General features: G+C 37.2%; 2 protein-coding genes across 2 annotated transcripts; both read right to left on the bottom strand.

Moving 5' to 3' along the window:
• Nucleotides 1-37: 37 nt before the first annotated feature.
• On the bottom strand, nucleotides 38-7,943 carry slc6a14 (solute carrier family 6 member 14). Its single transcript, XM_058373735.1, has 14 exons — nucleotides 7,863-7,943; nucleotides 7,564-7,726; nucleotides 6,233-6,364; nucleotides 4,762-4,923; nucleotides 4,339-4,444; nucleotides 3,735-3,867; nucleotides 3,425-3,565; nucleotides 3,101-3,329; nucleotides 2,504-2,629; nucleotides 2,211-2,329; nucleotides 2,027-2,126; nucleotides 1,815-1,924; nucleotides 1,531-1,698; nucleotides 38-1,342 (listed from the first exon to the last, which is right to left on the bottom strand). The coding sequence occupies exons 1-14, from the start codon at nucleotides 7,917-7,919 to the stop codon at nucleotides 1,205-1,207; spliced, it is 1,884 nt and encodes a 627-aa protein (XP_058229718.1). The 5' UTR covers nucleotides 7,920-7,943; the 3' UTR covers nucleotides 38-1,204.
• Nucleotides 7,944-11,915: 3,972 nt separating this feature from the next.
• fmoda (fibromodulin a) lies at nucleotides 11,916-14,187 on the bottom strand. Its single transcript, XM_058373752.1, has 3 exons — nucleotides 14,068-14,187; nucleotides 12,702-13,610; nucleotides 11,916-12,476 (listed from the first exon to the last, which is right to left on the bottom strand). The coding sequence occupies exons 2-3, from the start codon at nucleotides 13,585-13,587 to the stop codon at nucleotides 12,325-12,327; spliced, it is 1,038 nt and encodes a 345-aa protein (XP_058229735.1). The 5' UTR covers nucleotides 13,588-13,610; nucleotides 14,068-14,187; the 3' UTR covers nucleotides 11,916-12,324.
• Nucleotides 14,188-14,876: the final 689 nt, after the last annotated feature.

Genomic DNA, 14,876 nt, shown 5'->3' with positions numbered 1-14,876 from the left:
ATGATTCCTAACAAAAATGACACTAAATGAAACACAAAAACATGAAACCGCTAAACACTGTAGGTTTTAACACCATTAATTCAAAGCATTCCTCCATTACACAAACTGGAAAATAATGACCATGACAAGGATGTTAAATAGAAGTTTGACATAGAACATACACACTGTAGAAAAAGGAAAGACTGTTGAACAATACAGCGTCACAGATGGGGAAATGTATCAGGCATCAATTACCAAGTTTATGGCAAATACTTGATGTCATAAGCACTAAGCAATGATAAGTTAATATTAAAGTGTTTTTGTTTGAAAACTCATTAATGAATATAGGATGACTTCATGAATAATTCTACTTTAAACTTTATAAAACCTTATTGTTTAAATAAGTTCAGATTGGTCAGAAGGTGCGGATTAACTCTGAAAGGCAACTCACAGATGTATGAATGCACTCTGCCAACTATGGTATTGTTTCTCTAGTTACAGTTTCTGATTCGTCACACTGATTTCTGTATTGAAAATGCGTTGTTATTTAACGAAGAATGCGTCCTACTCATTGCTAGATATTATGTGTGTGGTGAAGCATCCTCCGCACAGCAGAGACACTGAAATAGAAGTGGAATGTTAGTGGGTGTTACTGTTTATCAGTCAAAGTGGTATAAGTTGCCAAGTCAAAACATTTGAACTGGATGCTGATGAGGTGCTAACGATGAAAGAGAAGTTCAATTCAATCATGTGTTGATGGTGGTTGAGAAAGTACATGTCATGTATTGGGGTGGAGATGATTTTAATGTAGAATAACTAGCAACAAAGACTGTGAAAGCCCATGAATACTTAAACATGAAAACAAATGCCATTCATCATGCAAACAGCAACCGTAATCTAACACGCATGCAAATACAGGTGCAGACATAAGCATATAACATATAATGCTCCACCCACCTAAGAAGAAAAACAAGGAACTTAAATAGGATCACTTATAGAAAAAATACAAAACAAGTGAACACAATCAAAGTCCTCTGGTGGCTGGGGAGGAATTGTCCGTAGTGTCCACAGTAATTGTAACTGTATATATACAGTAAGTAAGGTACATGACTGGTGAGATGATACTGTGGTTTATACTGTACTTTCCCCAAAGCAGTGACGACGTAACTTACAAAACATGGATGTAACTAACAAAAACACAAATATGACTCAACAGTACAGTACTTTACAATCTGGTGGTGTTTTGGTTTGTGATTACAAAGAGATTTGTGTCTTTTGTCTCTCTGCGAACATAGCGATCAGTCCTGTGGTGTTCCAAGTAGGGACCCCAGTCTTCAGTGGGCAAAGACGTTAATTTGAGCCGCTACAGGGGAAATACTCATATTCGTCAAATGTCTTTCTGGTACCTAAGTACAGCTTTACACAATGTTGGCAATAGTATACTAGTGTATTATATTTATCATCTTTTAAATAGCTATTAATGTGAGCACTACTATCATGTATTATTATTGGAGTATCGTTGCATTCAAAGCAGTGAAGTTCTTGTCTTACCTGCCACAAGCTTCCATTAGCTTTCATTATCTTCCAGACAGCCACAGTTGGGATCCACATGAGGCAGAAGGCAGTCATACACCAGCCCAGAGCAATGCCCCACTGCGGATATTCCACTGAGCCGTATGTGGGTGCAGTGAACGTGTACAATGACCAGATAAGAATGACCTGCAGGATATGAAGCAGCAATTGTTTTGTCTCAAAGCAAACTCGCCAATCCCTCTAAAATATTCGTATTAATAATCTTTGATTAATACTTTCCATAGTTTACATATTATACTCACAAGAAGAACAGCAGGAGTGATAAAAAACCAGCAAGCCCTCCACCACATCCAGAAAAAGGTGGTCTTTGTCCCAATCATCATTTCAATGTCATGAATAAACCGATTTCCACCTGAAAGCAGTATTTCAGTTCTGAATTAAACAGACCAGTGCAAAGTTTAGTTAAATAACAAAACATGAATTGAATTGAAATGAATTGAATTTTTATATTGACCATATAACCAGGTGAGACCGAAGACCTCCAACAATCCAGCGACAAGAAGAATCCATCCAGCACAGAAGGTATCTATCAGATTCACCCAGTATATACCTGCCTTTAAAGACAAGAGATCTGTGTAAAATTTAATTTCTCATATTTCCCCTTAGTATTTAGAAAGGAAACTGAAAAATATACATACTCCAGTGACACATGGCAGGCCAAGCAGGAAGAGTATGATACAGATGACTACGGTAATTGGGCCTCGTTTAGATTTTAAGATTCTGGGGTAGGCATCCTGGAGACATGTTGTGATCACCTCTACCAGACAGATTAGGTTTAAATCAGATATTTCAAACAGATTAATATTTTTCTTCCAGAGATAATGCCTACAGAGTACAACAAATACAGAACCCACATACACAGTGGGTTCTGCAAAAAAAATTCTTTTATTTCTATCTTTTATATGTTCTTGAATGTAAGCAATAAGCTTACCTATTCCAGCAAACTGAGAGTCCAGGCCAAGAGTTATGAGCATGAAGAAGAACAGGATGGACCACAGCGGAGATATAGGAAGTTTGGAAAGGGCATCAGGGTAAGCAATGAAAGCCAGTCCAAACCCTACAATTGAGCAGAAGAACAAGCAAAATCTTACTTTGTAGTGATGCTCATTAGTCATCCAATGATCCTGAAATGTGACCTGTTTTCAAAAAAAATGCGGTTTACGTCCAAGTACTATGTTTTTGTTTAAGTTATTGTCATTCACCCAGTCTATGCATCCACCTTAGAATCCATTAATAGTTAATAAATAATAGAATTAATAAGAGCACCTATTCTTCTATTTACAAATTATTTCAATCTTTTCTACAAATAATCTGCTTATCATGTATACATCATGCAAATATTCCAGACAGAATTTTATAGATTAATAGAAATCTTGATCTAAATCCAGAATTCTGTAAATCTTCTATGTGACCGTGTCTACTGTTCAAAGTTCAATACAAATAAAACTGAGTTAGATTGAATAAAACAGAATATTAAATGCACTTGCAAAGTAAATGAGAATAAAAAAAGAACGAGAAAGAAGCTTACCAGCCTGTGCAACCTCTGAAACTGGTTTCTTATAGATATGTGCCATGTGTCCAAGGATGGAAAATATGGCAAATCCAGCGAAGATGCTAGTGCTGCAGTTTGTGACGCACACTATAATGGAGTCTTTGTACGAGTTGTTATAAAATTTGTTGTAGGAAGCCAGTGCTGTTAGACCACCCCATGCAATAGACAGTGAGAAGAATATCTGAGTGGCTGCATCCTTCCAAACCTGTGTGAATAAAGAGAATAGACTGTTATAATGCAGAAGTACAGCAAGGATTTAAACTGTTTCACAAAGACTCAGTTTTGAATGTTGATTCTTGCCTCAGCCTCAGCCAGTTTTGTAAGATTAGACTGGGAGCCAATGTAATATTCAATGCCATCTCTTGCACCATCCAGAGTAACACCACGGATTAGCAGGATGAGCAGGACAGCATATGGAAATATAGCCGTGAAATACACAACCTGAAGGTATACAAGCGTTAGATTGTCATGAGTCAGACTTGACATCAACCAGCCTCGACTCCAATTCTGATGTAATGATGCGTTGTTTCCAGAGAAACCCTTACTGATCTTAACCCAGTATAGTAACTGTTCAAAATTCAAATGAATTGTGTTAATATGCAGTACTCACTTTCCCAGAAGACTTGATGCCTTTGTAAAGAGCAGCAGCGATCATGATCCACCCCAGTAGCAGGCAGAGCGCCAAGTGCCAGACCACCGGCCCTGTCTCATCCATACTGCTAGTGCGCTGGAGAGCCACATAGCTAAATAACAGATTATTCCTCATAAAGTCTTTTTTACAGCAAAATGAACTAACAAATTCTGAGCATTTTTTAATTTATTTCTTTAACATATTGTGAGATAAAAGTCTAGTACTAAGTGAACTTATTTTACTTTATTAGTTCTAAAAAATGGAGAGACGAACGAGTCTATAATAAGTATAATTAGATTTATCTAGATTCAGTGCTTAACCTCAGTAGCCAAAAGAATACATTTGGCCTCTTTTAGTTTTTGCACAATTGTTGTTTCCTATCATAGTCAAAACCATCAGATATTTCTGCCCTTGTGGAGTTTTGTTTGATTATTTTCTTGTTTGTTTTTTTTTCAATAAAAGCTTAATTTTTGTTTCCTTACAAATCATTCATTCTTATGCATTCCTTCTTATTATAGGGGGTAAAGAGAGAGAGAGAGAGAGAGAGAGAAGAAGAAGAAGAAGAAGAAGATGAGGAACTCACTCCCAGTACTGCTCACTGGAGCTCTGTAATGGTGCACTAATCTCTTCTGAACAGTTTTGATCCCCAGCCACAAGACTCTGGTTATAGGAAATCATTTTGCAAAGTTCTGCAAATAAAAAGCAAAATTCAGAATCTCATCAGTAATTTTTTTAAACAATGGTAGCTCCTGGCTATAGTTAAGCATTGTATGCAGGTGCTGCAGTTGCCTGTGGGAATTTCAATAAGTAGCAGATGGTCACATGTTTTCAAGAAACATTCTGTTTACAAGGAAGTTTCCATTAATCTGATTGTTTAGGTTGAATGGGCTCAATATGAGGAGTAAAATTCTTTCCAATGCTGTTCACAGGTATACAACACCCTACAGAGCATTGCACTGAATAATGTGACATCTATAACAGTGATGAAGAGCAGTGCTTGGCATACCTCTAACAGTATTGTTGCAGTCTTTCTCTGACCAGCTTGAGCAATCGCTCCATGGCAAAGGGAACTGAAATGATGCAAACATGTAGTAGATGCTATACGCGATAATGACGTTGTAGTAGATCGACACAAAAGTGCTAACCAGCATCATGGTAATTCCAACACCTGAAAAAGTTAAGGCATTAGAAATTAATAAATACTATATAGGTGGTATTGCTTTTATTAGCATTTGATTCTGTTTACAAAAGCAAATTAAACAGATACTAAATTATCAAGCATTTAACAAACTCATTACTGAAGCGATCAAGCTGAGAATACGCAATAATTTTTATGTAGAATGATCAGTGTTCTCTTCATGTTAAAATCGATAAACACATCAAGAAAGGGATAAATAGCAGCAAATCCTTTCAAGTTTTTCTTTTTATCTACATAACATTAGCTATAACCAGCATAAAAATATAACCACATTTTGAAATGTCAAATGTAAAACATTCTCCTTTATCTAACCATTACGTATCTTCCAAAAATAAACAACAAGAAAGTGCTCTGGTAAAGGCTAAAAACATTAAAAACTTACTACATTTTTTCAAATCAATCAGTGATTTCTGTAAATCCCGAATACGTGACAAGTAAACACTATGTTAAGTCACCAGATCAGCTTCAATTCATTCAATGTGTGTTTGCATGAAATTAATCCAGGGTGAAGGCCATTCTTTCCAAAGATATTCCCTTAGATGTGTTACAGATATTACATTTCCAAGTAACTTCAACTCCCAGACCCCACATTGTCAAGACTTTGTAGTCAGCCTTGTTCAAATTCGCCTGCTTTCTAATTGCCTGCACATTTTGCTAACTCTTAGTGCTCTTTACTCTTCACTTTACTGCTAAGTCTTTGTTTTTTGCTCTTCAGCTGCATTACATTTTCTCTGTTGGTTTGTTTTTCCATGATATGATCTTTCTTCTAGATTTAGTTTATTTTTCTTCAGGTTTTCAGAGTGCTACTTTGCTACTATTTTGGAATGCTTAACATTGTTTGTTAAACCTGGGATGGTGATTTTAACCTTGTCAAAGTCTGATTACCTAGTGTTTAGATGTTGGCACTTAGTTCCAAATTGGGATCTGGTGACATATGATTACATTATTTTCATACTGATCAAAAAAATTCAGTAAACACTTATGTGATGTGAGGTCAAAATGACTACTCCCATCAGGATAAAATAATTCATTGTAGGATAAAGGTCAATAGAACCTTGCATTGAGGTTCTATTGGTGATAAGTGGATCCAAATCATGCAAGTAGAATTTCCCTCACAGAATAATAGATGAGACACATTTCCTTTTGCTTAAATTTTGTTAGTCAATGTATTTGTTTTATATTTATAGAGAAAAAACAGATAAAAAAAATACTACCAGTTGCTTTGTAAATATATAATACAGCATCTGTATGTCATAATCACTACTTAGGCAGCAATTACCTTGCAATATTGGCACAGCTTTCCACATGTTAATGGGTCCCTGACTACAGAACTGTCCAACTGAGCTCTCCATAAAAAAGAGTGGCAGCCCTGCGACTGACAGCATGATCGTGTAGGGAATGAGGAATGCTCCTAAAAACAGAGAATTAGAGAAGAATAAGGGAAAATATAGTGCACACTTTTGGTTAATACCAGACTAAAAAGGTGCTGTGTATAAGCATACAAAACCCTATATAAGCCCTTCTTGCCAATGTGATGGGTAGTGTTACCGCTTCACAGCTTGTCTGTGAGGTGTTCAGTTATTGACCCCTAGGAGTGTATTAGTGTGTGTGTGTGTAAAGTGCTCTGCAAATCCATGCATCTCACACCCGGTAGGTTCCAGAGCTCTCCTCACCAGGGTAAAGCAGTTAATGAAGACTACTCAAGTCATCAGAATTGACTTTACAAAAAGAAAAGTCTTTACAGTAAGGTATGCCTTTTGAAATAAACCATCATGAATTATTTAAATGATTATGCAGGTTTATATCAGTTGACATGACATACCAGAAATGATTATCTAGGTGTCTAAAATCTCCATTAACACCAACATTAGGTGGTACTGCTTGTCATGCCTGATGTCACATGCTGTCATAAGCAGCTGAGGTCATTTGATATGAGTGCCAATTTACTATTACCTGTAATTATAATGAGAGGTCAATAATATTTGAAGACTTGACAGCTTAGGTCAGGTCTGCTCCTAATACATCTATCATAACTATTACTATTTAAGGAAACGGTACTTATGACATCAACAGACATGTGTAAGACCTGGTTACGTCTATTTAATGAAGCAAAGTGTTGTGAACTAAATAGTTACCAAGAGTCATAATAGAAAAGTGTATATAAAGTCCACAAATAAGCAATATATTACTACCTAAAGTAATAATGATGAATTAATTACATTCATTAATCCCTAGCACATCTTCTCTATTAAGAGATTCAAAATAGGCCCATATATGAATAACCATTTATAAATGTACATTATGAACAGTCTGTTTGGAAACAAGTCATGACTTTTCTTTTAATAACATCACACTGATAAAGTGATAATTGCAAATTGTCAAAAGTTCCTTAAATATCCTTAAAGCTCAGTGAAACTTCACTGTGTTCAAAATGTAAACGACATGTTAATACCTAACTATTACCATCATGCATAACTCAAAGGCTGTTAATGTATACACTATGCCAAGGATTAGTGGCTATAATAATTAGTTAAAGCGTTAGTTAAGTATTAATATGTAGATTTGTGAAGTGAAGTGTAGATGTTTTAGCAGTAAGGCGCACTCACTCACCCCCTCCATGTTTGTACGCTAGGTATGGAAACCTCCATACGTTTCCAAGTCCGACTGCATATCCAATCATAGACAACAGATATTCTTTCTTACTGCTCCAGTTCCCCCTGTCTGCGTTTTCATCCCTGCTTCCAACATGAGAGTTCTTACCTGCATTGTTTTGCTATAACAGGCAAAGTGCACATATTACCGTATATATAATGTGGATTAACACAAAATAGTATAATATCAGTTAACATGTCAAGAAACACATCCAACATATTCAAATCAACCAGTTAAATACAATCCGTAGCTTTTACCTGAACATCTGCAACATGGTTTGTGAGCACTAAATGTGTGATGTTGTGTTCCCTCATACTCAAATGTGGCACACAGTAATGACGAACATGAATGGGATTGTAAACAGCACACTGAGGCCATGGCACTTTTATAACCACAAGCCTCCTCCCTCTGAAGGCATATACTCAGCTATGCAGTGGATAACAAAACATTACGTTAGGAATATTAACATATTCCAGGGAAAACCAGGCATTGTTTAACCTTTTCTAAGCCCCTTCTTCTTGCCCTATTTACATCCATTTATTGGACTGTGTGTGAGGGGTTGAGGGGCTGGGAATGGGTTAATAAGTCAACTTAAATACCCGAAACTGATTTAAGGTTAAAGTGTGAAAAAAGTATTGTACATAGATGCCTTTCATTATTGTTATTATTCCATGAGTTCATATTCCTTGCAATGCAAATATAAAGTCAAATAGTTTATAGTTAGATTGAAATTACTGTTTTATTTTGACTTGTGACCTTTTGACCAGTATATTTTAATGTTAGTAGCTCAGTAACACTAAGAGGTTTATTGTATGGATTGTGATTACAATTCATCATAACAATTTTCTTTTAACTTCTTGAACACAGTTTAGCTCGAGTAATTGGTTTCCCCAAAGATTAGATAAGTTAGAAATTTGAAAGGACTTAGTTTTAATATATAATATTTAAATTATAGATGTCAAGGCATACATCTGAAATATTGAACTTGACTTCCCTGTACTTTTTTCTCAGTCTCTTTTGTGTCTCTGCTCTCGACTCAGATTCATTCTTTTTCCATGTACATTTTTTAACCTTAGAACTTAAACATCTTGTGAAAACCAAATCAATTAACTGCGGAGATGACGAATCAAATGCAGTGCTAATTATAGTGCTCATAGATACACAAAAAACACCTGGTGGCAGTGTTATGTGAGTGTGACATGAGTCAAATGTGGTATTATGGTGGGTTGGTAAAGCCGTTATTACAGTAATTTGCAGCCTTAGAAAAATATAGTTAACCTTCAGTGACATCAGAAAACTGAGATGGCGATAAACGATGCTTGTGTGTATAAGAATTCTTGTTCGGAGACTTGTCAATTTTAGATAGATCATGGAATTCACCTAAATAGATTTTACCCCAGTTTAGTTTAGAAAGTAATATGAAATCAGTCTGTAGTCTCTGTTTTCAGCCTTGCCTCATCGGAAATTACACTGCCAATATAGATTCCGTCAATATAGAACGATATTCCACACGCATGTAAAAACGCTGCTTAGTTTATAGATGTAAATAAAAAAGATTTTTAATAAAAGTAGGCAATGTGTCCAACACACTCCAATAGATATTTCATTTTATGCCCCTTGTGGCTCTAATCCTTTGTGGGTTAGTCCCTTATTATCGCTCATGACAAGGTGTTATTAAGGAATTTACTATAGACAAATGACCTGAAACCCCGTCAACATCAGGTCCAAAACGCTGACTGAACGCTACATGACAAGTTTTGTCTGAAACACAAGTGTTTAACACTCAGCAAAGAGTAAATTCCTCTTCCAGACACATACAACACAGATAAGTATCAGCTGTGCAATTTCTTTGCAGATTCTTCAGACTGCACCTGAGTGAGTGTGTGCATATCACCAAATTTCTTCCTTCTGCTTTCTCTTTTTACTGGAAAAGACTTGAACAACAAGAACCGCAGAAATGACATTACTGCCTGTATTCTGGTTCTGACAGATTTCTCGTTACTCATAACTGTCTCATCTCACAACTGGTCTCAACTATAGATGTGTGGGATTGTTTTTTTGTAATCCAATTCACACAGATATTTTAGTTTGTACCGTCCAATGATATTTTTTATTATATCTCACAAAATAAAAACTAACTAGTAGCGGAATTTAAAGGATTACAACGCTAATGTAAATGCACAGTGCAGTGATAAGCATATATCATCTCAGTCCCTGTATGAAGCTAAAAACCTCCAATTCATGCAACTGTTTTGTTATGTCACAACACATACCTGTTGTTGCAAGCAGATGCCCTGTGAAGTCCCATCATTTAGAACAAATTATACACTTACATTTATTATACTGCAGCAGCAAACTGGGAACAAGTGGATTTTAATGCCCGTGGTTTTGGAATGTGATTCTCTCTCAAGTGTTCACATACTTTTGGTCACATAGTGTTGCCAAGTGTTTCTTAAATATAGGCCACAAATCTTTAAGCCATTCCAAAAGGAGAGCCAAAAAATGTAGATCCATTCGTTACAATCTTCTTATGAAAACCATCTGATAGTGGGTAAAAGCAGTTTCCAGTAATGCTCTCAACTACCCCAGAGCCATACTTTGATGGATAATCCTCATCGTCATCAAGCTGCCACATGTGCCGGTTGGGGGAAGAGAAAAATTTCCCTGGAAATGTTTTATTTAGACACTGATAAACTAATGTATTATGAAGACTGTTGCTTGCACATTTCCAAAAATGTAACTACTCCCTTCGGAGTCCTGTTTATGTCACATGAGATGTCTAATGACGATTGTCTATGCATCACAGTCTTTCATGGCTGGCTCTGATTGTAAGAAGTGTCCAGCTAAGTTGCTTAAGTCATTGTACAGTCATCACTTACTGACTACATGCCAGGGTGAGCAGACATTTTCTCTATTAAACAGAATAAAAATAAACTGCAGAGTAGCATATGCCAAACTTGACACAGTTAATGATCACTACTGTCTATAGAATCAGACCTTATAAAAGAGCTACACTTTGTGAGGAGGAAGGCAAAAGAAAGAGCAGTATAGGAAAACCTGTCTAGAAAAGGTCAACATATCAAAAGTTGGGACTCTTACTACTTAATTGTCTTACGGAATTATAAAACTTCAGAAAGATTTCAGCTCTTCCAGAAAAGTCAGACCTCAGAAAATCACAAATAGTGAGTGAGCTTTTCTCCATTTCAGTGTTAGTATAGATTAAGGGCATCTAATATTACCTGAAAAAGGCCAGTGTGAGTTTTCATTCCAATCAAACAGAGGCCACACCTGATTCTACTAGTTTAATCAAGTGATTTAAACTCAGGTATAGCTTCTGCTTGGTTGGAGTGAAAATATGCACCCACACTGGACCTTTCCAGATAAGAATGGAAAGCCATGGTATAGATACTGAGGTCTACAACAAGGGGCAACAGTGACCCCCAAAGACATGGACCTTGCTGAACTGTAATCATGGGACTTAATCATACAGGATTTGTAAGAACTGTTTTGGTGGAAACTCGAGAGTTGATGTGCAGATTTAATTCTGCAAAGAGTCAGGCAGCTGCAGTTTTATGTTTTTTGGGTGCACTCCGGGTTTGTACCCGGAAATTCCTTTCAGACAGTGTTCTCTCGTGTCAACAGTTATGCCTGTTGGATGTGGTTCATCCTTTATGGTGGTGCACTGACATATCTCTGGATGCCGTGGCTCTCAATACACCACAGAAAAAGACTTGCTGTCCTGGTCACAGCAATATGTCCTCTTTTGAACTCTGATATGTTATTACTCTTCTGATTCAACTTTCATACTCTGCTTTTAATTACAGAATGCGATATCAGTGAAGATCGGCCACCAGGACATACATATAAAAGTGTGAAACCTCCAACACAATATGTGTTAAGTGTTTCAGATCTATTGTCTGACCCATGTACATGGCTTTCCGTATTTAATTCAGTATTTAATTTAACATCTCCTTGCTTGGATTTAGTCACATAATGCATGATATGCTATGAGATTCACAACTGCGTATAGTATACTTAACATATCCTTGTTATATTTTTCTTTCACTAGCCGTAAAGCAAATAGTGTGACCAGAAGGTGGAGCCAAATTTCCTTACTGATGCATAGGAATGGAAAAGCACATTTGTGTTTGCCTACAGATTTGTTTTTACTTGAGGTTTGCCTACTTCCTTAAAATTGTAACTTTTGTGGTCTGTTGAGGAAGGGAAGTCAGTAAACGAACAAGCAATACAAAGATTTTTCTGAAGCTACAAAGTTTTTCTTAATAAAAATATTTATTACTTTGGTTTACTCAGACTAAAGTTCTCCAAACATGCCCAGGCTGTAGTCTCTTACCATGCTGCCTACAGTACATAAGAAAAGAACAAACTAACTCATCATGTCTTTTTGTTTTCCTGACTTCAAAACATGCAGACCAACATGTACAGATATATGCACACATACAAACACATAATGTCTTAGCTACAACGTAACACATACTAAAGCAAATACGCACAAATCAGGTCAAAACACATGCACCAATCATAACCATGTATCACCATAAACACATTTGTTACAGCAGAAAGATCACCATAAACAGTATTCACAATAAACATGGGGTACACAATCAAAACAGTAAGAAATGCTTGAATATTTGCTGGAAAAGTTACAGAGAAGACAAAAATGCAAGGAGACTGCCCTTTAATGCCTTGTTGGAGCATTTACAGGGCGATGTCTGTGGCTAAGCGGAGGCACAAAGCTGAGTCAGATGGGACATCCCTACGCGTGATCTCATTGCCTTCCAGACGCAAAACCTTTATTTTGGAGAAGTTCATCACGTCCACCACACTGCAGAAACTGCCCAGGGAAAACTCTGTGATTAAGCAGAGAAATCAAACTCAGATTATTTATGAAGTTTAAAGAAGTCCAGAATATTGCATATGACATAGTAATCTGAAAGTAATCTGTAACATAAAATCAATTATAAACACTGACCAAGTTCACTCAAGTGGAAAATACTGAATAAAATACTAAGAATGACAGAATCAGAGCAAACTAAATACATGGGCTTTATAGAATGAAGCTAAAACAACCATACCTTTAATTTGGTTGGCTTGCAGATAGAGGTGTTCAAGGCTGGTGCTAACTGTTGGGATCCTCTCCAGTTTGTTAAAGGAGAGGTCCAGTTCAACCAGACCAGTTACATTGAAAGTGTTTGGTGGAATACCCTTATCTGTAAGGGCATTGTGGGATAAACGAACATACTGCAGGTTGGTGAATTGGTTAAAGAAGTTGCCTGGGATGGTTTCAATGGAGTTGAAGCCCAAATAGAGCTGGTGCAGCATGGCAGAAAGACCATCCGGAACTTTCTTCAAAAGGTTTCTGCTCACATCAAGCAAGGTGAGGGACTTCAGGCCCTTCAGAGTGCTGCCCATGTCCTGGATGACGTTGTGGTTGAGTAGCAAGGTGGTCAGGTTCTCCATGCCTTCAAACGCATTGAGTGACACCTTGTCGATTTTGTTGTGGTTAAGGTGCAAGTCACGTAAAGAGTTAGGAAGGTTAGATGGCACCTCAGTCAGGTTGTTGCCATTCAAGTACAGGCGGTCAAGGTTCACCAGATTGGCAAAGGCCCTTTTTCCTATCTCCACAATCTGGTTCTCATGCAGCATGACCCATACAAGGTTGGTGCCATTTTTAAAGGCTTCATCTGAGATTGTAGTTATTTGGTTGTGCTGAAGGTAGATATATTTCATACGAGACGGGATGTATGGCATCTGTTTCATGCCACGGTTGTTGCAGTACATGGCAACGGGGAAGGTTGGAGGGCAGTCACACTCAGCTGGACAATCTCCTCCAGTGCTGTTAGGATCCATGATAGCCAAGGGGTGCAAGCGGTATAACCACGACAGTTGGTCAACACCATTGGCCAGAGCGAGATGCAGGAATCCTGCCGTCAGCAGGAGAGAAGCTTGGTGCATGATCATGAGAAATGTAAGATGACCAGGAACTGGAGAAGAAAACATATGTTCACCATCATAACTATTCCATCAAATCAAGAAAATCCATTAAATGGGATAACAAAATAATGCAAAAGTGTACAAGACATAAAAAAAAATGAGTATAGACTGCAACAAAGAAAGTCTAAAACAATACAGATATGCATGTGTACATACAAGCTAAGAACAAAGAAACACTATATGCCTCCCTACAGCATTTCCTCATACATCAAATGTGCATTAAATAAAAATGATCAAAATACACAATGTAAAGCAATCAAGCAATGGAAAAATCTATATGCAAAAAATCCGGCCCGTAAGTATAATGACCTCTTGGAATCAAATCCACAAAAGAGGGAGGGAAAAGTTAAACAAAGGGGCCTTAATGCAGATGAGTCACAAACACATAAAACATGTAATTTTACAATTTCCTCTAACATATTACAGACTTCATAGGAACACACCTACCTGATTAATTTAAATGGCACTCCCTCCTAGCCCACTCTGTACAGCGAGCCACTGTGACACTGTGACTTTGCCAAAAACATTGTAAATACACCCTCTCCCTTTCGAGGTTTGCTCCTCCACCCCCCCTAAAATTCCTGAAACCCCCTTCCCATCCCCTAGCCAATAACTGCGCTCTTCTCTCTTCATCCTTAGTCCACTCAGTGGGGTAGCTGGTCTTGCTCACATCTAACTGCTGAACATCTTTGTGATATAGTGACAGCTTCTCTTCAACATGGAAGTTTTTTTTCATTATGAAATGAGTAGACCTTGGATAGAATTGTCCAAGTGTTCTCAGAGGACCATTTCCAAAGTTTGGTCCCATCCAAGTTGCCAATCATTTTGAAAAAGAGGTTTGAGAAAGGTGAAGACAACATCTGGGCTAAATTCATAAAGTGATGTTTAGGAACTCAGGAAACCCGGATTGAATGATTGAATGTATCATTGTGTATAGTGTTCATTTGTGTATCTATATTGTTAAAGCACAATTATACTTAAATATTTTGTGCCTTTAGTGTGACACTGGAAAGAAGTCTCTTGTAGTCTCCATCTGATTAGCCATTTGTTTGCAACGTCTTGCATGTCCTGCTGGGGAATGCCTCATGCTTGCCCTCTTTAATGCATCACTGGAGCAGATAAGCAAAAGCATGGAGGCAGGGTAGCTGGGTTTTAATACATTTTGACAGCGCAGGCTCATGTTGGAAGAATATCCTGCAGTTTCTTCATGGCATGAATCCACAGTTCTAAAACAGATTTTTACTGTAAAAGTCAAA

The sequence above is a fragment of the Hemibagrus wyckioides genome, linkage group LG21, assembly GCF_019097595.1.
Source record: "Hemibagrus wyckioides isolate EC202008001 linkage group LG21, SWU_Hwy_1.0, whole genome shotgun sequence".
NCBI lineage: Eukaryota > Metazoa > Chordata > Actinopteri > Siluriformes > Bagridae > Hemibagrus > Hemibagrus wyckioides.
Note: the sequence above shows the minus strand (reverse complement) of the source record. Positions and strands in the feature narration are given on the sequence as shown.

Bases quoted from the DNA above. Each gene is read 5' to 3' on its own strand.
- slc6a14 (XM_058373735.1), bottom strand. From the start codon at position 7,919: ATGAGGGAACACAACATCACACATTTAGTGCTCACAAACCATGTTGCA. The intron at 2,330-2,503 runs GTAAGCTTATTG...TCTGTCTGGTAG, and splicing joins CTCTCAGTTTGCTGGAATAG to AGGTGATCACAACATGTCTC. The intron at 2,127-2,210 runs GTATGTATATTT...TTGTCTTTAAAG, and splicing joins GCCTGCCATGTGTCACTGGA to GCAGGTATATACTGGGTGAA.
- fmoda (XM_058373752.1), bottom strand. From the start codon at position 13,587: ATGATCATGCACCAAGCTTCTCTCCTGCTGACGGCAGGATTCCTGCAT. The intron at 12,477-12,701 runs GTATGGTTGTTT...GCTTAATCACAG, and splicing joins GCAAGCCAACCAAATTAAAG to AGTTTTCCCTGGGCAGTTTC.